General features: G+C 49.8%; 1 protein-coding gene across 3 annotated transcripts; it reads left to right on the top strand.

The window, feature by feature from the left end:
• The first annotated feature begins 1,776 nt into the window (after nucleotides 1–1,776).
• On the top strand, nucleotides 1,777–11,038 carry Icoslg (inducible T cell costimulator ligand). 3 transcript variants are annotated; one of them, XM_050143021.1, is made up of 7 exons: nucleotides 1,777–1,999; nucleotides 3,413–3,534; nucleotides 4,004–4,348; nucleotides 5,635–5,931; nucleotides 7,566–7,721; nucleotides 8,476–8,505; nucleotides 9,145–11,038. In XM_050143021.1, the coding sequence occupies exons 1-7, from the start codon at nucleotides 1,989–1,991 to the stop codon at nucleotides 9,186–9,188; spliced, it is 1,005 nt and encodes a 334-aa protein (XP_049998978.1). In that variant the 5' UTR covers nucleotides 1,777–1,988; the 3' UTR covers nucleotides 9,189–11,038. The 3 variants fall into 3 exon arrangements, with proteins under 3 accessions (XP_049998978.1, XP_049998984.1, XP_049998993.1); XM_050143027.1 differs by having other exon boundaries at nucleotides 1,778–1,999; nucleotides 9,151–11,038; XM_050143036.1 differs by having other exon boundaries at nucleotides 1,779–1,999; nucleotides 9,276–11,037.
• Nucleotides 11,039–21,931: the final 10,893 nt, after the last annotated feature.

The following is a 21,931-nucleotide window of genomic DNA, read 5'->3' as shown; positions in this document are numbered from 1 at the left end:
CTCCAAACCTCCCTCCCAGGCCCTGTCCCTCAGCAGCTCTGGTTACCACCTCCCTTTCGTCTCTTCTGTTCTCTTATGCTTGCCCTGGTCTGCCTGCTCCCTGATGTTGACTGCTAAGAGCCAAAGATTTCAGTCTCTTTTTTTTCTCTGGTTTTTCAAGACTGGGTTTCTTTCTGCAGCCCAGGCTGTTCTGGAACTCACTCTATAGACCAGGCTGGCTTCAAACTCAAGAGATCTGCCCGCCTCTGCCTCCCAAGAGCTGGGATTAAAGGTGTGTGCCACCACTGCCACCCCCCACTGCCCAGCTGTGATTTGTGGTGCTCACCTAGGACTCTGACAATGTTCAGAGCTCTCTTGACCATGTGACATCCTTCCGAGAGGCACAGGGTCAGGGGAGGCTTGTGCCCCGCCCTGATCAACATCTGGTGAGCTGCAACTGTAACAGCGCACACCCCTCCGGTCTAGGGAGGAACACCGCTGATGTGGGATGCCCTTCTGTACACTGCAAATGTATTGCTTTTATTGGCTGATGAATAAAGACACTTGGCCGATGGCAGGGCATAACATAGCTAGGTGGGATATCCAAGTAGAGGTGAAATCCAATACAGGTGAAGAAGGGTAGGGCCAGCAGAGAAGTCAGCGAATGACAGGAGAACAGATAATGCCATGAAGCGACGTGGCAATACATAGATTATTATACATGGGTTGATTTAAATGGAAGAGCTAGCCAGTAATAGCCTGAGCCATCAGACAAGGAATTATAATTAATATTGAGCCTACAAATGACTATTTTATAAGTGGCTGTAGGGACTGGAGGGGGCAGGAGAAAAACCTGTCCAGAGGGGCAGGAAGGGATAGGAAAACTTCCGGCTACACACACCTGCTAAGTAAGCAGTATGTGGATCTTTTGGGGGTGGGGTAAGGGTGGCCTGCCACAGTGTCCTCTCTATCAGTCTTGCCCAGGCTCTTCCATGGGTAAGGGGTCCCTGGGAGGGAACCTGCCCCCTCCTGGCCTCCACATTCTCAGCTGGCTGGCAGGTGGGGGGTGGGGGGGATGGAGAGAGGTAGGAATCCTTAGCCTCAGGCCTAGGGCTCAGGTTAGGCCCCTCCCAGATTGAGTGCCAAGGAACACAAGGTTGGAAACAGGATTGCCAAGTCTGGCTGGCTTTGGAGGAGAAAACTGAAATCCCAACCCAGGCTCTTCGACTTCTTCCTGTGCAAATGTGTGGTCTCACCAAACCCTGGAAGATTGGGAAATAGTTGGGTAATGGGAGGGCTGGACCAGCTTCCTCTCCTGCTGGCCCCGACTTCCCGCCCACCTGCCTGCCTTCTACTCATTAATGCCTAATCTTTAGGTTCTCTGATCATCTACGGTGCTTGGCCATCTCCAGGTCCGGGCTCTGAACCCAGGTTCATCCTGTGCAAGACAGGGCCCGACCCAACTCTAGAGGAAGGAGACCGCGGCTTCGTCCAGCACCATCTGGGCAACGCTGGGGGCCAGCGGCTGAGTGCTGTGTCTTCCCACTGGCACACCTCAGCCCTGGACCGATGGACGGCGCATAGGTGCCGGCTGTCCTTTTGTGCTCGACGGGATCTATAAATCACCCCACACCCTCGCACCTGTAACCCAGGCCCACGTCCCCGCCTGCTGACAAGCGGGCTCAGTCCCTGCCAGCAGTGGACTGGGCTGCTCACAGGAGTCGAGTGAGAACCTTCCGCTCCTGCCTCCTCCCGCCCCCGGTGCTGTGACGGGAGGGACGGGCCGGCCGAGGGCGGGGATCTGGGCTGTACCCAACCCGACCAGCGCGTGCGACGCGCAGCACTAGCGAGCGCAGTTACAGTCGATCCTGCCGGCGAAGTTTCCGCAGCCCCAGATCTCCGCGCCCCAAGTCCTGGCAGCCCCAGTTCTCCGTGGCCCCCGAGGACTTTGAAACTCCCGCAGCTGCAGCCCAACGCATCCCGAGGTCCTGCACCTCTAAGCGCCCACCATGCTGCTGAAGTGAGTCTGTTTGCGGTCGTGTCCCGGGAGTGGGATGGGTGTAGGGGAGCCGTGGGCTGGAGCCGGGGACCCACCCGGAATCGTGGCTGAGAGTGCCCGACAGTAACTCTGTCTGTGGCCCAACAGAGGCGCGGCCGTCTGTCCCCCACCGCTCACCTGGACCTGCCTGCATGAACGGCAGGGGGCGGCGCGGGGCCAACCCGAGGCACCGCTGTCCAGACCCTGGCGCGTGGGCGAGTGGCTCGTGGGAGGAGGAAGGGCAAAGGCCGAGGCTGAAGGTGAAGACGCACACCAGCCCCCAGCACAGGCTTACCCGTCGCTGCCTTTGTCCCTGCTGATTTCCCAGAAGGAAGGATGTGCGCTACCTCAAAGCCCGGTTCATACCCACTGCTTGAGGACAGGGCGCCCCCTCCGTATACTTGGCATCCTACAGATCGAGCGTGCCTAGGGGAAAGTGGGGGGGGGGTGGGGAGAAGAGGGAGGGAGGGTGTTTGCACTCTGGCTTTTCCCTAAACTATCCCCCCAGGCACTTGTTCAGTGGACACCCCGTCTCTCTTGGCTGCTTAGTGAGACCCCCTGTCCACAGATGTCCTACCTATAGAGTCTCCAGGGAGAGAGAAGGGGAGCACCTGCAGGCTATAGAGTCCCTGATGACCAGTGGCTGGCTTGAGTTTGTGTGTGGGATCCCTAGACCTGAGGCATGATGTCAATTTTCTGAGACTTTCAGGACTGCTGTTGAGGGGGAGTGAAGTTTCAGATGTCGAAGTTGCATGGACAGCTGAAAAACATGTTATGCCCCCGGCAGGGTCCTACCCCAAGCAGAAAGTCTGTGTGAATAGATGGTTTTGCGGAACAGGGCAAGTACTGACTAAAGTATCCCAGGTCTTTTTAGGGTGAGGTGCCTCCCCCTTCCCACCTCCTCATTCACCCACCCCATACCCACCACCTGGCAAGGCCTCCTGTGTGGCTTGGGAGAGGAGATGGCAAGGCTGAGGGGCACAGGACACCAAATCTTCTGTGAGTTCTGGGAGACACATTCCAGCTGTCAAGGGTCTGGAACGTGGAATCCCTCCAAGTCTGGTTTCAGATGGTTCTGTCTCTCACCCAAGCTTGCCTCCCTTGGGGCCGTCAGGTGTCTCCATGCCCTCAACACCTCAGATGCAGCTTCCTATAGTCTTGTGTTCCTCTTCAGGAAGGCTAGGTGACAGGGAAGGAGCACAGACCTCAGCAGAGATTCTCGGTGCCCCTTTACGTCACACAAATCAACTGTCTTTCAGAGTTTGGAGGCTCTCAGACCCTGGGGACCTGCCGTGGGTGGAGGAAAGGGAGGTGTCTGGTCCTGGTAGACTCTCTAATGTCTCTGAGGAACAGCAGCCAAGGGTCCGGCTACAGGGGACTTCATGTCTTTGACAGGTGTCACTATCTCCCGTCCTTGGGAACCAGCCAGCCTGTGTGGAAGAAGCACCGTCTTCTTTCAGGAGGGTTCTTTTCCAGTCTGGGTCTGCTCCTTCTGCTTCTCAGCAGCCTGCACGCTGGTAAGTTGGGATGCTTCATGTTGTGCAAAGCGTAGATGTAGGCAGGGCATTAGGGAAACCCTGGCCACAGCCCCTTTGACCTCTCCAGAGGTCCACTGGAGAGAGCTGGGTCCCCACCCCTAGGATGATATACAGGGTTGGAGGTCATAAAGGGAAGTGCTTTTCTGAGCTTTGTACTTTTCACTGCATCTCTTGCTTGGGGTCAGTAGACTGTCCCTCCTGGTCTCTTTGCATGGTGAGCCATAAAAGCTGCCTTTGGGAAGAACTGGGGGCCGGACACTGCCAAAGCTAGGGATGGACCAGCATTGGCAGGTGGACGCTTGTACCTCACACCTAAGTCGATACAAGGACTCTCACCCACCCTCCTCATGAACCTCACTGATCAATCCCTTTCTTGCCTTGGTGGGTTAGGGTAGGATTAGTGTTTGGATCTTGAGTAATAATCTGGGCTACTTTTGAATCTCTGCAGAGAGTGAAGTCAAAGAAATCCACGCGATGGTGGGCAGCGATGTGGAGTTCGGCTGCCTTTACCCCGACAGAGACCATTTCAGCTTGAATGATCGGCCGTATGTCTATTGGCAAATCGAAAACCCCAAAACTGTGGTGGCCTACTACCTGCCCAATGAGTCTACAGGGGTGCATGCGGATGACCGATACAAGAACAGGGCCCATCTGTCACTGGAACGCATGAAGCAGGGTGACTTCTCTCTGCACCTGCAGAATGTCACTCCCCAGGACAACCAGGAGTTCACATGCCTGATATTTAAGAATACCAAAAAAGTCTTAAATGAGACAGTCAGGCTGCACGTGGCAGGTAAGACCCTCCAAGCTGAGAATTGGCTTTACTCAGCCTGATGCTCTTGAACACAGTCCAGCCTGTCTCTGTGGTGGCCTGTTTACTTGTGCAGCTCTGATCTGAGCAGAGTCCATAACTCAAGACCCCCAGATTTCAGAGGACTGTTATTTGGCCATCTCTGTCTTTAACTGCCCAATTCAACTCAAAGTAGATACTAAAAACTGAGTTAGTAGTGGGTGGGGTGATGGCCCATTCAGTAGAGTGTTTACCATACAAACTTGAGGACCTTAGTTCAATCCCAGTACCCATATAAAGTCAGACTGAGTGGCATGTATTTGGTCCTAGCCTCAGGGAGGCAGAGATAGCTGAATCCTTGGCTCACTGGCTAACCAACCTAGCCTACTGAGCTTTGGGCCAGTAAGAGCTTCTTCCCCCTAAAAATACAACGTGGACAGCTCCTATGGAACACTAGATGCTGTACTCTGACTTCTATGTGCACTCCTACACACAGGCGCACAAAGCCCCTGCACAGCCCCAGCATGTTCTCACATACAAGCATACACAAGGAGTAAGGAGCACTGGAAATCTAAATGAGGTAGACTTTAAGGGAAACTTACTCCACAAGGATTTGGGGGCCCTTGGTTGGGAGGCAGTAGGTCTCTAGTGAGGAAAACTAGGCTCCCACACCAAACTCCTGATCCCTTATGGAGGTACTGTGACCAAAACATTTACTCTATTTAACAAAGAAACAGAGATGTCCCATAGTTTCAGGTTTTGGGCCTCCTAGAGGGAGAGGCTCCATGGCAGGGCAGTGCAGGAGATAGCAGGAACGTGTGGCAGAGGCTGTTCAACACACAGCAGACCAGGATGCAGAGGAAAGGGCAGGCTAGACAGCGACTCTTCTTCTCTTCCTTTAAATATTTATGGGTACAGGTGTTTTGTCTGCATGTATGTCTGGTGGCCACAGAGGGAATCAAATCTTTAGAGTTACAGATGGTTGTGAGCTAGGTGTTAGGAATCCTCCGGAAGAGTCCTCTGGAAGAGCAGTCAGTGCTCTGAACCGTCCCTCAAGTCAGTGTATGGTGTGAGTTAATCCAGTTAACCTTCTGGACCCCCTCATAGACGTGCCTAGAGGTTCATCTAAGAGCAGGTGGTTTCGGTCCAGTCAAATGGCGATGAAGATTTAGCCGTCTATGTCTATGGGGCAGTCAGCCCCGTGGGCAGTAGGAGCTTCTTTGGCTTTGCTCTGGTCAGGCATCCCCACTGGTCTGAGCCTTCTTCACCACTGCCTCCTTTCCTTGCAGCGAACTTCAGCACACCTGTCATCAGCACCTCTGTTCCCGTCACCCCAGACCAGGAGGGACTCACCCTCACCTGCATATCCAGGAATGGCTACCCCAAGCCCAACCTGTACTGGATCAACCGGACGGACAACAGCCTGATAGACGAGGCTCTGCAGAATAACACCGTCTCCTTGAATGAGTGGGGTCTATATGATGTCATCAGCACCTTGACGGTCCCATGGGTGGCTCATGTGAACGTTAGCTGTTCTATAGAGAATGTGGTTCTCCACCAGAACCTCACTAGCATCAGCCAGGCAGGTGAGGCCCAGGGTGGGGTACAGGGACTCAGCGGGCATCCAGGTCGTGGGATAGGAGAGGCCCAGTCATGAACAGACTCCTTACAGAGAGTGGCAATGAGGGGCTCTTGTTTTCTGCAGGCAGGGATAGAGAGTCCTTCTCGGGGTTGTCATAGTAACCTTTACTCACTGTCTAGGCAAATGGTTAATTAGCATGGCTATCACCCACAGCAGATGTTTCTTGTACTCTTTAGCCAGTGAGGCTGTGCATGACCTGGTGCACCTCAGGAGCCAGAGATCTTGACCAGGATGGAGGGCCATACCGGGGCACTCCCCCACATTCTCTGCCTTTGAACATGTGCCCCCCTCAGGGCATTCAGTTGGGCTTGGCTGCTGACTGCATCCCCTATAAACCACAAAGACATGAATGACCCTCCCCAGAGACCATAGCCATCCCAGTCCAGAACCAAGGCAGTCCCCAGATATCAGAAGAGTGATTCTGTTCATAGGAAGTGTTGCAATTAGGTGGTCCATGGAGGGAGAAGACAGGTGAGAAGAGGCCAGAAGCTGGGGTGCAGTGGGGTGAGGAGGACTACCTTCTTTGGGGTCAGTGGTGGTACTACATTGGCATCCTCAGTGCTGTTGAATTGACACGGAGTGGGTACCTATGTATTGTGCAAATGTCAAAGGAGAGACTGTCTTCTTTCATACCCGCCCTTGCAAGCCCAGGGATAAATATTTCATTTGTATTTTAATAAATAAAGCTTGCTTGAAGACCAGAGAGTAAAAACAGCCACACTGGTCAGCCTTACAGACCAGGCAGTGGTGACACACACCTTAATCCCAGTAGCCATAATGACTCACACCTTTAATCCAAGTAGCCACAATAGATTGCCATAGAAACCAGGCGGCAGTGGTGCTCACCTTTAATTATAAGACAGGAGGAGACCCCTCAGCAGTCTTACTCTGAGCTTTCCTGGAGGCAGGGTCATCATTTTAGACTGAGGTCGAGGTAAGAGCCAGTGGCTGGCTGCTTTGCTTTTCTGGTCTTCAGGATAAACCCCAATATCTGTCTCTGGTTTTTATTAATGGTGCTTCAGGGCCCCTCGCCTGAAAGAGCACATTTATACCAGCCCGGGATTTTAAAACACGTGCAGTGATGGCAGGGAAGCTCTTGAAAATCTTCTGCCCCTTTCTTCCCAGGGAAAAGGCCTCCTCATCAAGGTCCTTTAAGTCTTGAGAATTTTCCCATTTCCTTTCTTTTTCTTCTTCTTCTTCTCTCTTTTTTTTTTTTTTGGTGGGGGGCATGGATAAGAGGGATTTGAAACAGGGTTTCTCTGTGCAGCCCTGGCTATCCTAGAACTCTCTCTGTAGGCCAGGCTGGCCCCTGCCTCCCATTGCTGGGATTAAAGGTGTAAGCCACTACCACCTGACCTCATTTCCTTTCCTTAGACAGGGTCTCCCGTAGCCTAGGCTGGCCTCAAACTCTGTGTAGCCAAGGTGAACTTGTATTGATTCTCTGTCCCCACCTCTGGAGTGCTGGGGTGACAGGTGTGTTCTGCCACACCCAGTTTATGTGGTCCTGAGATGGCACCCAGGGTTTAATGTCTGCTAAGCAAGCACTGTACCCACTGAGACACATTCCCTTTCCTGCAGAAAAATCCACTGGAAACAATGACAGCTTCACAGGCAATCTACAGAAGCACCGCAGCCAGAATGCCACTTTCATCATCCTTGCCTTGCTCCTGGTGGCCGCGGGTGCCATTGTTGCCTGGGTTTGCAGAGCCAAGTGTCCTCACAGACGCTATCAAGGTTTGTTTGAGACTCGCTGACCATTTATTTACTCTGTTGCTGTGAAGGCTTTGGGTTTTACAGATTCCTACACTCTTTGAGAAGATTGCGTTTAAGATCCACTTTAAAAAAGCATAGGCATGCTTAGCAAGAGCCTGATGCCTCCCAGAGGAGGCTTAGACCCTTTGTTTCCAATAGAACCATACTAGCGACAAGAAGCCACTACTTCTCAGTTTGTGGCCAATACCAGCAATGTCTGAGCTGCTCCCCTGGCCCATGGCCCCCTACTGATCTGGACAGAGCCCCTGAGCTGGGGACACAAAGCACCGCTTAAAAATGTATATATACATATATACACACATATATATGTATATGTACACATATATATACACATATATGTATAAAATTTTATTTGTGTGTGTGTGTGTGTGTGTACTATCTATGTGCAGAAGCCCACAGAGGTCAGAAGAAGGCATGAATATAAAGTTATAGGTGGTTGTAATCCACCACGTGGGTGCTGGGAATTGAACCCAGGTCCTCTGCAAGAGCAGTAAGTGCTCTTAACCACTGAGCTCTTTCCAGCCCTGACATAAAGCGACTTAAATGTTTCTGTCCACTTGCTCCTTAAAATCCATCTTCCCTTAAAAGCAAGATTGTCTGGGGAGCCCCTATGGGAGTCCTTGCCTACCCAGAGTAGAACCCTTGGGGAGATGGTGGACAGAAGGGGTGATGCTACCCTCCCACAAAGCCTGAACCTCTCTGCTTTGACCCGCAGGTCCCTGGACTGTCGCACGGGAGCACACAGGTGAGTGTGATTTGGGGGCAGCAGGTTGACTAAGTTGTCATGGCCCTTCACACCTTCAGTTGGTGGTTTGAAATACCTGATGATTCCATAGATGGAGAAACCCTGTCCTGTGGTGGAAACTTCTAGACCCCGCACAGCAGATAGTCCTGGCAGAGGTCCCCAGGCCCCTCCTGCCTCTGCTCTGTGGGACCCATCGAATCTATGATTCTAGCAACTCAGTCTTTCTTGGTGGAGGTGTGCCTCCTATAGCCCTGAGAACAGTGGCAGGTGGACCTTCATAGTCCCCAGAGGTGTGGATTCATATCCCAGTATTAGAGAGACATCCACACACAGTGTTGGTGACCACCAGATAATGACCCTGGCTTTAAGGCCTTTGCCACCTCCAAAGTGACCGTACCTCCCTGAACTTCTTCCTCTTAGAGGTGGCATGGTGTGTGGTCCCGTCAGAGCTGGGATGGGGCCGGTTCGCTTACCTAGGTGAGCAGGCTTCGATGGCTGACACCTCCCACTCCAGGCTGGACAAGCTAGTGTCAGACCACTTTGGAACAAACTTAAAGGGCTCTGGGCCACTTGGTCCTCACCCAATCATGTGACTCCTCTAGCCAGCTGCTTCTAATTTTTATCCCCTTTCCCCCTGAGTCCTAGGAAGGATCATTTCATTGTCTCCAAAATTAAAACACTGAGGATGGATTGCTCAGTAGAAAGTGCTTGCCTGGTGGGCATGAGGAGGCGGGACAGCCTTCACCTTCCTCTTTCTTCTTCCTTCTAAGACCATGCCTGACAGGACTCTGCCCAGGATGTAAACTGGGCTTCTGTGAGATGCCACCGGTGGATGTTGGGCACGGCTTCAGAACTGAATCCCACGGGCCTGGTGGCAGAGGGGACAGTGGGCTATCCGCTTATGCTCTGTGATGGAGGACAGGAGTCCCCGGCCTTGAGAGGCACATAGGATTGATCCCAGAAACCGCGAGGGAGACCTTTCCAGTGGACAGCGGTGACATCAGAATACGGAGCCCACCCGCGAGTAGCTCCCATCCAACACAGAGAGGAAGCACTTGTGGGGAGGGCCTTCCCTAGCTGGAGCCCCAGAGCACGTGACTTATTCCCAAGTTCTTTGAAAAAGGGCATTTGAGCCACTCTGAAAGCACCTACAAAATCCACTGGAGACCATTTCCCTACAGAACTTTCAGGAGGGGAGAAAGTCTGACCTTATTTATTTTGGCCTATTTGGGCCTCCTAGAGGCTGTGTGGGCTTTTGTCTACAGAAAACCTGCTGTTGGTGAGAATGACTGGGCTCAGAGGTTTGGAGTCCAGGGCTTTGCAAAGTCAAAGGACAGACCTCAAAGCAAAACACGGCCCATGCGCCACCCACGGTGCTTCTTGCTCATAATCGAGGGCCCATGAGTCCGACTATCCTGTGGATATAGAAGCTTCCTGCAAACCTCTAGCTCTTCCAGACTGCCCACAAAGCTGGGGGAACACAGCTCCCCTCCCCCTGCCTCAGCAGCCCAGGAAGACCTATGAAGACCCCTGCTATTCTTGAAACCACCAGACCCACCACGTGGCCGCAGCCTCCAGGGTCTTTATGGTGTTTGACAGAATAGAACGAGCGACTCTGGTTCTAGATGGTTCTGTAAAGTTGGCTGCTGGGCCACCTAGGTGTGCACAAGCTCCAGGGACATGCAGTCGGGACATGGACGCCCCAGTGGGACACGGCATCTGACCCTACTTGTGAGCAAGCACCTTCCCCCTTTCCTACCCAGAGGCTTCAAAGTCCTGGACGGTAAGGGCCTGTGAGAGATCTCAGGCCTGGATGGAGCAGGAGTGAGAACCCTGGGGTCAGGCTCAAGGGGATCAATATTATGCGGATTTGTCTGCTTTGCTGCCCACAGACTCTCCTTCACATGGCCTTCTTTATGGAACGAGCATTGAGACCCACGTCTTCCTGCAAGCATTATGTATCTGTAAAATAGCAATTGTCATGATGGGTCCTGAGTTGGCAGCTACCGCAAGGAAGGACAAGGAGCTCCTGGGGTGCAGAGCACCCAAGGAGAGTAGTTTGGGAATGAGTGCCTCCCCAAGTCCCAGGACACAGCCATGCCCAGGGGTCTGGGTGGGGAGGCATGTGGCTGCCCAGCAGGGACATTCTCTCACCTACTTCCACTTTTCTGTCAGAAGGGAGTTCCGGGTCAGAAAGTGATCAGCCCTGCAGTCTAGGTGCCTCAGGCACCACAAACACCATTCCCACTGCTTCCGTAGACAGTGGGAACCCTCACCAACTGTGCCTAGACCTTTGGCTTCTCACTCTATGGTCACCATTGCTGGGTGATTCCAGCAGGCCTCACCTTCCCATGGACCCCTGGGAGAACCCCCTTCCCCACCCCAGCGCATCAGCATTTGGGAGACCTGCCCTGTAACCTCTGCCTCCTTCAGCCCAGAAGCCTGCTGGCTCCCTTTATCTGGGTCGTAGATGGGGCTGGATTTCAGTGTTCTCCTAGAATTTCCAGAACTCTGACAAGGGAATAAATGCAAGATGTGCCTTGATCCTTGTGTCTGGTGACTTGTGTCAGTGTGGTGAGTCTGGCTCCATCAGCCCAGCTGTTACATGTTCAGTCACCACGTCAGGTGGCTCTATCCCTCAGGGGACACGGGCAGTCACTCTTGGGGCTTGTTAAAACCCTGACGCAAAAGCCAGAGGCACCTTTCAGCATCCCATAAAACCCAGAAAGGGTCCCAAGAGGAAAAGACCTGACCTCAGCGGTCACCTTCTGATAGGTGGACAGGGTGGGTGGCCCCTAGCTTGAGCAACTCATCTCATCACCGTGTCCTGGAGATGGAGTCTGTCTATTGGTCTGTTCAATCCAGATGTTCCCAATAGAGACTGTGCTGGGATGTGGCTGCTGTGGTTCTGGAATGGTCACCCTCAGTAGAAGATGGCTCCTCTCTGCTGCTGCCTGGTCAACCCTGTGATGGGTCTGAGGATGCTTCCACTTGTACTCTTACAGGGTGTCCATCCCGGGTCCACCACCAGCTTGATCACTGTATCTCCCTCCAGCTAACGGGGAGGCAGCTGCTGGGGCAATCTGGGAATGATTTCATCCATCAAAGCCCTTTGTCCCACCCGCAGCTCAGAGGATGCCAGGAGCCCAAGGAGATGTAGACTTTGTGGAGGCTCTGGCTAAAGCTTCCTTGCCCACCCTGAGGTTTCTGAAGTTAGAAATCCCCAAACTCCCCACCCAGGACTAATCATTGGTAGGGAATCCCTCCAATCCCAAAGCAGAGAAGCCTTAATGCTGATCCCTTTCTAGGCAGTTCCCTCCCCAGCATCCCTGACATTACATAAGACATTCTCACAATGTCCTCCTAGGGACTAGTGGGTTCTTGGCTTAATAAGCACAGTCCAAGCCCAGAACGGAGCAGGCTCCTGACTTCACCGCCTCCTCTCTGCCTTTCCAGTAGGCCTTTAGTCACATGTGCTCACCACACACTGCTTGTCCCCACCTCCCCTTGACAAATGGTAGCTAAACAGTCCCTCCTCCCCCTCCCCTGATCTCCCTTTCCAGGCCCCTGACCTTGGAGCTCTTCCCAGAGCCTCCACCCATCCTCTGAGGGTGTTGTTTCAGTGTGCTGTGTCGTCAGAGGGCCTATTCCTTCTAAGCGAGCCACTGTGGGTAGGACACAGGCTGTGGGAATCCTTTTCTCAAAGACCTGGGATGCTGTCCCCCCCAACACCCCCTACAATGCTCTGAGGCAGCAGTTCAGTTGGGAAGCTGCAGGCTGGGATAAGGACACAAACCTTCACTCTTAGCAATGGGGTTGGATAATCACTTATGCACACATATCCTGGTGTTGTTCTATACCCAGCACCATTCCCAGCCTCTCTTTGTACTGCATAAGGCTACAACCCAGAGCTTTGTTATCCAGCAGCCCTGTGCTTCATCTGCCCTGTGATGCCCCCTTAGCCAGTCCCTAACACCAGGAACACACACTGGGTCACACTCGTTCAGGGTCTGTTCAGCAGCCCCAACTACAGATAAACACTGCAGACATGGTCAGGTCCCCACAGCCCTAATAAAGGTGTGGCATCTGTCCTCAGGGAGGATGGATATGGCCACCAAGATTCTGGGGGAAGCCATAGAGAGTGCAGACTGTGGGAGCTTTTGGTGACACCAAGGTGTGACACAAGACGCATGCAGTAGGGCAAGGAGGAGGGACAGGTTATGATCTCCCAGAACCCAGAGGGAAAATTTGCCAACTAAGACTTCAGACACAAACATGGAGACAGTCTACTATGCTGCTTTATAACCCAAAGGGGAAGTTAGTTTAAAAAGATCACTTTGTAACCATGCTGCTGATCCTGAGGGTTGCTGGGCGCAACAAAGGATTGAATTAAATGATTAGGAAATACAGCAGATGAACAGCGAGTAACAAAGTAACAGCTTTATCCCTTTGGGATGGGAGGAGCCCTAAGGCTGTGAATATGGAAATGAACTCTTCTTTCTGGTGTTTGGGTATTTTATCCCACCCCTAGGTCCTTCCCTTTCCGCTGTTGGTTCTGTCTCGATACCTACCCTGTACCTTCCTGCTGTTTCTCCTCCTGGGTAAAAGCAGCCACCACCTCGGGGAGCCCTCTTTTGCTTTCCCTGTCTATCTATATCCCTCTAACCTGCCTTCAGCCAACCCCTCAAGAAATAGACACCAACAACTGTGGGGGAATGGGGCAATGACCGCTTTAGCTGCTTCACGCTGACGGGACAGAGTTTAGCGCAATATCTGTCCAAGAAAGAGGGGACTCTTATGAGGCAGGCTCCTGGGGCCAGTCCAAGGGACTGCGGTCCCAGATCTTGAAGGGCATCCTGAGGTCCTGCACTGGGACCATTCAGAGTTTAGGCTGTGGGTGGTGGTGGCACATATCATTAATCCCAGCACTCGGGAGGCAGGTGAATCTCTGTTAGTTCTAGATCAGCCAACCTGGTCTACAGAGCGAGTTCCAGGACAGCTAGGACTGCTACGCAGAGAAACCCTTTCTAGAAAAACAAAAATCAAGCAAGCAAGCAAACAAACAAAACATAAAAGAAAAACAGGGTTTAGGCTGTGCCTTTTCCCTCCAGCATCATCCTTAAGTATGCGATTCAAGATTGGCATGGAGTGACTAGAATCACACTGTGAGGTTCCTCCCAGATGGCTTCTTAAAGAACTAGCTCATGTGTTTGTAACTTACTGGCGTTTTCTGTCTTTTTCATTCTTGAAAAACACCCAAGATGCTATGGGAGGCATCAGCAATCAACAAGCCTAGCTGTGATGATCTGCACGTGGGCACAGCTGGCTTCATGGCAGTTGTGTGCCTGGAACGGTGCTGTGTGACGTCACCTTACTATAAAGAATGTTGAATCCAGCCAGGTGATGGTGGCGCACGCCTTTAGTCCCAGAACTCAGGAGGCAGGCGGATCTCTGTGAGTTTGAGACCAGCCTGGTCTACAAGAGCTTATTCTGGGACAGGCTCCAAAGCTACAGAGAAACCCAGTCTTGAAAAACCGAAAAAAAAAAAAAATAAAAAGAATGTTGAATCCAAACTATACACGTAATAAATTAATACTACTTGTAAACATACTGTTCAATGACGGGGTGCAGTAAGTTCCCACATACACCTTTCAGAAAACACAGAACATAGAGTAAGCCATCATAACTGTGCTTTTGGTTCTAAATGGATGTAGAACACTCTGGTGCTAGGATCTTTTCCCCATTGCTCGCTTTTCTTTAGATCACAAGATAAGTAACAGCCACAATGCCCTTACTCTGGCCATTTCAGAATGAGGGGCCAGCCTAACTCGGGAAGAAGGCTTTGGAGGCCATTTGGAGACAAACATGCTTGGGTTTGAATGGGGATGGCCAAATCCCATCTCCAGAAACAGCCGGTCAGTGAGCTTAAACAGCACAGTTTTCACAAAAGGCATTTGTTCAACTGTAAACCTGAACCCACTGGACAGGAACTTTGTTGCTTAGATCAGTGACTACTGGCTGGACCCAAGGCACCAGGCAGGCCTCCTTATAAACAGTATATATTTGTTCAGGGGAGCCTTATCATCAATTGGATCATGCCTTGGAAACAGAGATTGACAAGTTTTTGTTGTTTGTGTGTTTGTTTGTGTGTGAGAGGTTCAAGACAGGGTTTCTTTGTGTAATAGCCCTGGCTGTCCTGAAACTCTCTTTGTAGACCAGGCTGGCCTCAAACTCACAGAGATTCCCCCTGGCTCTGCCTCCGGAGTGCTGGAATTAAAGGTGTGTGCTACCATGCCCAGAGACAAGTTTTTCTTTAGTCTTTTTAAGTTCGTGGATAAGTGGCAGCGAGCGCCCATGATCGAGGAAGGTGGAGCTGACCCTCTCTAGCTAGACTTGGGGTGACCTGTAGCCACAATCAAGTTTGTGTTTGCCTGCAAATGGAGGTAGACAGCCTGAACACTTAACACCCTCTGTGTTTCTTTGGACTTCTCTAACAAGAAGGCTCCATGAATGTAGTAGGGGGTCAGAATTCTCCCACCATCACCCCCAAAGAAAATATCCCAGAGGATACTGAAGCCAAGCTTCCTGGCAAAAGAAAATCAGGGTTGTAACTGGAGGTTTCTCTCCCACCTGTCAGTTTCCAAAAAACCACTCTGAGGTTTAATATTAATTACAAACTGCTCAACCAATGGCTCAGGATTTTTACTGGTTGACTCTACATATAAATTAACCCATCTCTAATAATCTTTGTATCGCCATTTGCCCCATGGTTTACCGGTATGCTCTGGCACATACTCCTTGCTGGTGTCTCTTGGACTCCACCCGTTTTCTCCCTGTATCTCTGGATTTCCTGCCTGGCTCTAATCTGCCTGGCTATTGGTCAAATCAGATTCTTATTAACCAATGGCAATAAAACATATTCATAGCATACAGAAGGGCATCCCACATCACAGGGTTTTGTTTTTGCTTTGTTTTATTTTACGTGCATTAGTGTTATTACCATTGGTTTTGGGTCCCCAGGAATTGGGGTTACAGACAGTCGTGAGCTGCCGTGTGGGTGTTGGGAGTTGAACCCAGGTCTTCTGGAAGAGCAGTCAGTGCTTTTGACCACTGAGCCATCTCTCCAGCCCAAAAATCAGCGTGGTTTTTTTTATTGTTATTTAAATGTCTAAAAGTCGAATTCTGTCCAGGGTTTGAGAAAGCAACCGAGTAGTCACTTCAGAGGGATCTTGGAACCAGTTTGTCCCATCTGCAGTGAGTTTTGGGTCAGGGTTACCCTTCTCTACCCACAATTCCCTAGTCCATCTGGGTCATCTAGTGAAGTCTGCAGAGGGAAGAGGCCAGGTTAAGCTGTGGGGTTTTTGCACTTGTCCATGGCTCAGTGCCCTGCCATCGCTGTTTCTTTGGTCTTTCTTCAGGCAGTGTTGCCCTTTTATTCCTTCCTACAGACACTTGCTTTCATATAAGTTGTCCTATTTACCAATAAAGACCTGGGAGTCAGATATTGGGGTGTAAACCTGCTAGATCAGAGAAGCCAAGAAACAACAAGTTGACCTTCCTTTTTGGCCAGAGACCCAGCAAGAGACCATCTCTCCTTCCATCCCAAACAAACAAACAAACAACAACAAAAAAAAAGTAGTCCCTCCCTACTCCTTCCTGTATGTCTCTCTGTCTGTATCCCTGGCTCCTCCATATTCTCTATGACTAATTAATTCCTGTCAACTACTCACTGGCTCCGCCCTCTGACCCAAGGTTAATTTTATTAACAGTCTCGGAATTTCATAGGGCGACCAAATATATACCACAACAGACACTTGGGCCCAGGGCCTCTCTAGGGACCCTCTGTATCCAAGATACTTGAGGCTACCATTCCTCAACACAGTTGATTTGCCATGAAAGCTGCTGTCAATATCTGTTCAGACCACAAGAGCTCAGAGAGATGCTGGAAGTCACCTTCACTGTGTCTCCCGAGCACCGCCTATGCGACGGGTGTGCTCTGCTCCAGTCTCACAGGATTCCCCAAAGCCCAGGTTAAGACCTTTCCCACTGACCACTAACCTATCCAGGTTCACAGAGCTGGAGACCAAGCCAGAGGCAGAAAGGATGCATGCAGGCTCTAGCCCAATAGCCCATTGCACAGACATTTGAGGCTCTACTGGGGAGATCCTAGAAGGTAGATTCACCACGAATAGAGTCTAAGAATTCTAGAATCTGGGTCCTGCCTCATCCTGGGACCCCCATCCACCCACCAGCTCAGAAATCCTCCTAGTGTTAGTCATTTGCAGAAGTCCCAGAGAAACAATTAGAATTTAGAATCCTCAGCCCATGATCAGGCCCAGCTGATGGGCTGGATCGGCCCTCCCTCACTGGTGGTGTTCTGCAGCACCCTGTCTGGTTCTCAGATGAGCAGGCTGGGGGTCTTTGGGGGAGACAACTCATGGTGATACAAGCATCACACCTGTGGCTTGGCCCTGGGGCTGCTGAGACCCAGAGGCCTTCCATATTGACCAGCCAGGTTGCAGAGCCGTGCTGGGTTTAGCATCCAGGCCCTTGCTATTTAATACCACCCTGCCCATTTTTCAGTAGGAACTGGCTATTCCTGTCCACCTGCTCTGTGGTCAGTTTTACAACGTTAATGCTCAACTCTGAGTCACCAGTAATATGTCAGCATCAAAGCCACTTCCCCCTGGTGTCATTTCACCAAGAGTGCGTCCAGATTTGAATTCTCTACTTTAGTCTCTCCCTGGCTTGCATCCTCTTTTGTATGAGTCTGAACCTGTGGCCGTGGCTCTCTCTTACAAAGGGCTTTATTATTTATTTGTTCTTTCTTTTATTACTTTAGTTTTTATAGATTTATTTATTTTATGTGCCTTTAGGTATTTTGCCTGCATATATGTCTATGTGAGGGTGTCAGATCCCCTGGAACTAGAGTTACAGACAGTTTGAGCTGCCATGTGGGTGCTAGGAATTGAACCTGGGTCCTTTGGAAGAGCAGGTAGTGCTCTTAACAGCTGAGTCATCTTTCCAACACCTGTTCTGTTTATTAAGCAGCACAGAAAGCATCACACAGGGAAGGAATGAGGGGCACTTTACAGAAATCTAACAGAATTTTACAAAGGATTAAATCACTGACTCCGACTGACCCCAAGTGACCCAGACAACAAAGAGTACTACAAACATTGTTTTGTCAACTGATATCCAAAGGTTGTTGGATGCAACATTTATGGTGGATGTTCATTTTATAAAATTGTTTTCAACCTCTAGTTTTTCTGTTTTCAGCACACACATTGCTGTCTAGGTGAGGCGCGTTGAGGGAGAACATAATGTAAGATTACAGGTATGCATTAGTTTAGGTTGTAAAGGTGGATTACATGGGAAACCCCAGGCAAGGAAGGGCTGGTTGTTACATTGTTCTCTTAAAGGTTAAATCTCAGACTGAGTACACAGTAGGAGAGCCATCTTAAGTGACCTCAAGGTATATTATTAACTCTGGTTATAAAGTCCAGTAAGAATTCCAGTCTCTTAGAATATAAGAGCTGTCAGCTGGGTGGTGGTGGTGGTGCACTTAATGCCAGCACTCAGGAGGCAGAGGCAGGTGGATCTCTGATTTCAAGGCCAGCCTAGTAGTCTACAGAATTATTTCCAGGACAGCCTGGCTATACAGAGAAACCCTACCTGTGGACATGTCAGAAGAGCAACAGGTGGCAATTGAGTTCCAGAGGTCAGCCCAGGAAGCAAAGCTCTGATGGGTGTATCTTGGATTGGCAAATCCCCTAGAGTGACTGGTGTGCCCTTATATTTTTGCCGCTGCCACCTTTCTCTAGTATCTGTCATGGTGTGAGTGGGTGTAGGGAGATCTCCATGGCCTCTAATATGGTATGATGATTATCTTGTGGAAATATCCCCTTCTACTGGGCATTTTTATCTGTGGGTTATTATGAAGATTATTTCCTCCCAAAATGTACTGTTTAACTGAAGCAATGACTTTATACAATAATGGTGCTAGATTAAATAGGATTTTGATGATTGAGGGTCTTTAATAAACATAGTAAGGGATTATGATAGAGGTTAGTTTAGCCGGAAAACTAATAGAGGTAAAAGCAAGATACGGTGTTGCCCCCTCCCCTGAGAGAGCAAGGGCTGCATATAGAAAATAAAAATGAGGAAATGTCACACAGCTGGTTTCGCTTGAGGAACCGTATAGACTGTGGCTTAGGTTAATGATTAAGAAGAATCACTGTGTCCCAGAAGCTAAGTTAGCTCAAGTCCTTTTAATCTAATGTTGAGAGATGTGTTCACGGGTTTCAGTGTACCTCATAGCTAAAACAAAGCTTTAAATATGACTTAAGGTTAGGTTAAGATGTTTTTGTTAATGGCGTTGAGGTAGAAAGTCTTGGAAAACAATTTGAAGGCATACACTTTGTAATAACTGAGTGAGGGACTCACCGAGGTTCGGGAGCTGGAGCAGCGGTAGCCTGGCTGCTGCTGGCTGAGTGCCTCTCTTGCTAGGACTGGTTGGTGACCAAAGGTGATGATTAATCCCTTGTACCCATTTCTTCCCTTAACTTCCTGATATAAAAAAAACTGTTGAATGGGCTGGAGAGATGGCTCAGAGGGTAAGAGCATTGCCTGTTCTTCCAAAGGTCCTGAGTTCAATTCCCAGCAACCATATGGTGGCTCACAACCATCTGTAATGAGGTTTGGTGCCCTCTTCCGGCCTGCAGGCATACATGGAAGGAATGCTGTGTACATAATAAATAAATATTAAAAAAAAACTGTTGAGGAATGAGTATGTACCCTAAAGATTTAAAACAGAGATGACTGGCTGTTTTTCATCTATAAAAGTTTAGATTTGTGATTCTTCTAAGATTTCTCATAAAATTACCTTTTGAGATAAGTAATTAAGTGGTTGATCCTTTTGTTGTAACCGCAAAAATGCAGCCCGCCAGTCAAAGAACTGGCTGAGAAAAACCCCTTGCTCGCTTATACACTGTTAATCTGTAACAAGTTGCTTGGGTATGAATGTATGTGGTTCTTGGGACAATTTGTTTTTCACCTGTCATACTCATGTAAACACATGTTTACTCATGTAAGGGAGATGGAAAACATGCTGGTTTTTACTTGTGTTCATTGTAATTATTCACTAAAATAATAGAATGTAACCACATTGTAACTTTTATACTGTTTGAAAGGTTTTACTGGGATATATAAGCTGTAAGAGAAAAAATAAAGTTCCTTAGAAGGAAGACCTCAAGAGAGACAGAAAGGATACACCTGAATAGAGGTAAGAAAAGAAAGAGCAGAGAAAGAAGATGACAGAGAGAGACCCTATAGATGTGTGGGTTTCTCTCTCTCTCTCTGCAGGCCCCAGAAAGTTAAATTTTGCTCCCCTTGCCAGCCCCAGAGAATTAAGAAAAGTCAAGTTGAGTGGTTAGTTCGCCAACTCTTTGGGTTTCCCTTAATCCCTGAGCTGCTGAAGGCTGGTCCTATCTCCAAAAAACAAGGAGCAAAAAGAAGGATATATATATCTCAAATATATATATTTGAGACAGTGGTTCTCTGTAGCTTTGGTGCCTGTCCTGGAACTAGCTCTTGTAGACCAGGCTGTCCTCGAACTCACAGAGATCCGCCTGCCTCTGCCTCCCGAGTGCTGGGATTAAAGGCATGCGCCACCACCGCCCAGCCATAAGAGATATTTTTAATCTATGCATTGCTACTCTTTTTTATTCCAGCTCATCTCGCAACCATGAGGCCAAGATTTTTGTTTGTTTGTTTTTTGAGACAGGATTTCTCTGTGTAACTTTGGAGCCTGTCCTAGAACTCGCTCTGTAAACCAGGCTAGCCTCAAACTCACAGAGATCCTCCTGCCTCTGTCTCCTGAGTGCTGGGATTAAAGGCGTGCACCTCCACTGGCCAGTGAGGCCAAGGTTTAAGGTAGAAAGCAGTCACAGAGAAGGCTGATCCTCAACTAAGCGGTCTACAGCCATCCCTAGTGGGGAAGGGTATCTAATTAGGAGGAATGTTGGGAAATAGCCTCAGGTTATGAGAAACTGAGTCAGGCTGTATTGAGTGATTGATTCAAGCCATGAAGAACTGCACAACCCTAGCTTGACCATTCAGCTCAAAACCAATATGTGGTATCAAAAACAACTCAGCCTGCTCCCAGTCAAACCACAAAAATAGCTGTAACTTCCTGGTGGCCACATATATGTGTGTATACATATCTATCAATACATACACATATACATGTATATATATACACACATATATATACAGATACAGGTATGTGTATATAGTGTATATATATGTGTGTGTGTGTGTGTGCGTGTGTGTGTGTGTATGTGCTCACGCACACTCACATGTGTGTGTGTGTGTCCGTCCCTCAGGCCGCTATATCCCCCAAACCTTTGTATCTCAGAAAGGTTGAGGCCTCTTGCCTTTCCAATAACTGGTCTCAGCCCATTGAGCTCCACAGTCTGTCTCTAGTCTGCCTCACTTTTCCTACAGAAATCATCAGAACAGAAGGGTCCACGGTGCCAATAGTGGACATCCACAAGGACTCTCTTGGCCACTAGGATAAGAATATCCTCTGACCTCTGGAGGTCTCCTGCCCTTAATGGCCAAGCTAGGGCCAGGCCAAAGGGGTGTTATCTGATGTAAAGCAACTCTGAGAATAAGGTGGCAAGGACACTCTACTCCCTGTTCACCAGGGGAAGTTAGAATCTGAAGAAAAAAACCACCCCCAGGTGCTCCAAACATGGCAACCAGCCTGACTTCAGAGCCCCTGCATGTACCCCTTTTTGTTCTCTTGGTCCTGCAGGGGTGAGTGGTTTCTGCTACATCGAAGATGCCCCTCTGTTGTTTCCAGAGGCTTCCCTGAAGGCGCTTCCTCTATTCACAACACTCTGCGGTTGTGAGGTGCTTAGGAAACACCAGGGGCACGCTACAGCCTCTTAAGCTTCATTCACCCAGCCAGAAACCGGTCCTTCTAGCTCGCAACCCACACCAAGATCTGCTCACGGCTACAGAGACATCCTATCCTGGTGTTTTATTGCATACTGATATTTCCCACTCGAAGATGCTTTTTGAGTCCTCCAGTCTATGTGCAGGCCAGGCCCATGTACAGAAAGATAGCAAGCATTCCTTTCTTAAGGTCTGTGGGTCATCGAAGAGATCCCAGTGAGTAAGGAGATTCTTGGGGAGTCTCTGCAGACGACTGCCCTTCTGTCTCCCTGCAGAGCATCCTCTGCAGACTTAGCTTCTTTGCTGACTGGGGTGTGAGCATTTGCATCCCTTCCTTCCTCATCAGCGGCCATGAAAGACAGGAAGCCTGTTTGGATTGTTTGAAGTCTCCCCCCCCCCCTTTTTTGCTTTTTTTCTCAAGACAGGGCTTCTCTGCGTAGCCCTGGCTGTCCTGGAACTCTCT

Source organism: Alexandromys fortis, unplaced genomic scaffold (genome assembly GCF_014885135.2).
Source record: "Alexandromys fortis isolate MF-2015 unplaced genomic scaffold, M_Fortis_MF-2015_v1.1 scaffold_9, whole genome shotgun sequence".
NCBI classification, from domain to species: domain Eukaryota; kingdom Metazoa; phylum Chordata; class Mammalia; order Rodentia; family Cricetidae; genus Alexandromys; species Alexandromys fortis.
Note: the sequence above shows the minus strand (reverse complement) of the source record. Positions and strands in the feature narration are given on the sequence as shown.

Excerpts from the sequence above, each read along its gene's own strand:
- Icoslg (XM_050143021.1), top strand. Across the intron at positions 5,932-7,565 it reads CACTAGCATCAGCCAGGCAG|AAAAATCCACTGGAAACAAT; the intron begins GTGAGGCCCAGG and ends CCTTTCCTGCAG. Across the intron at positions 7,722-8,475 it reads TCCTCACAGACGCTATCAAG|GTCCCTGGACTGTCGCACGG; the intron begins GTTTGTTTGAGA and ends TTTGACCCGCAG.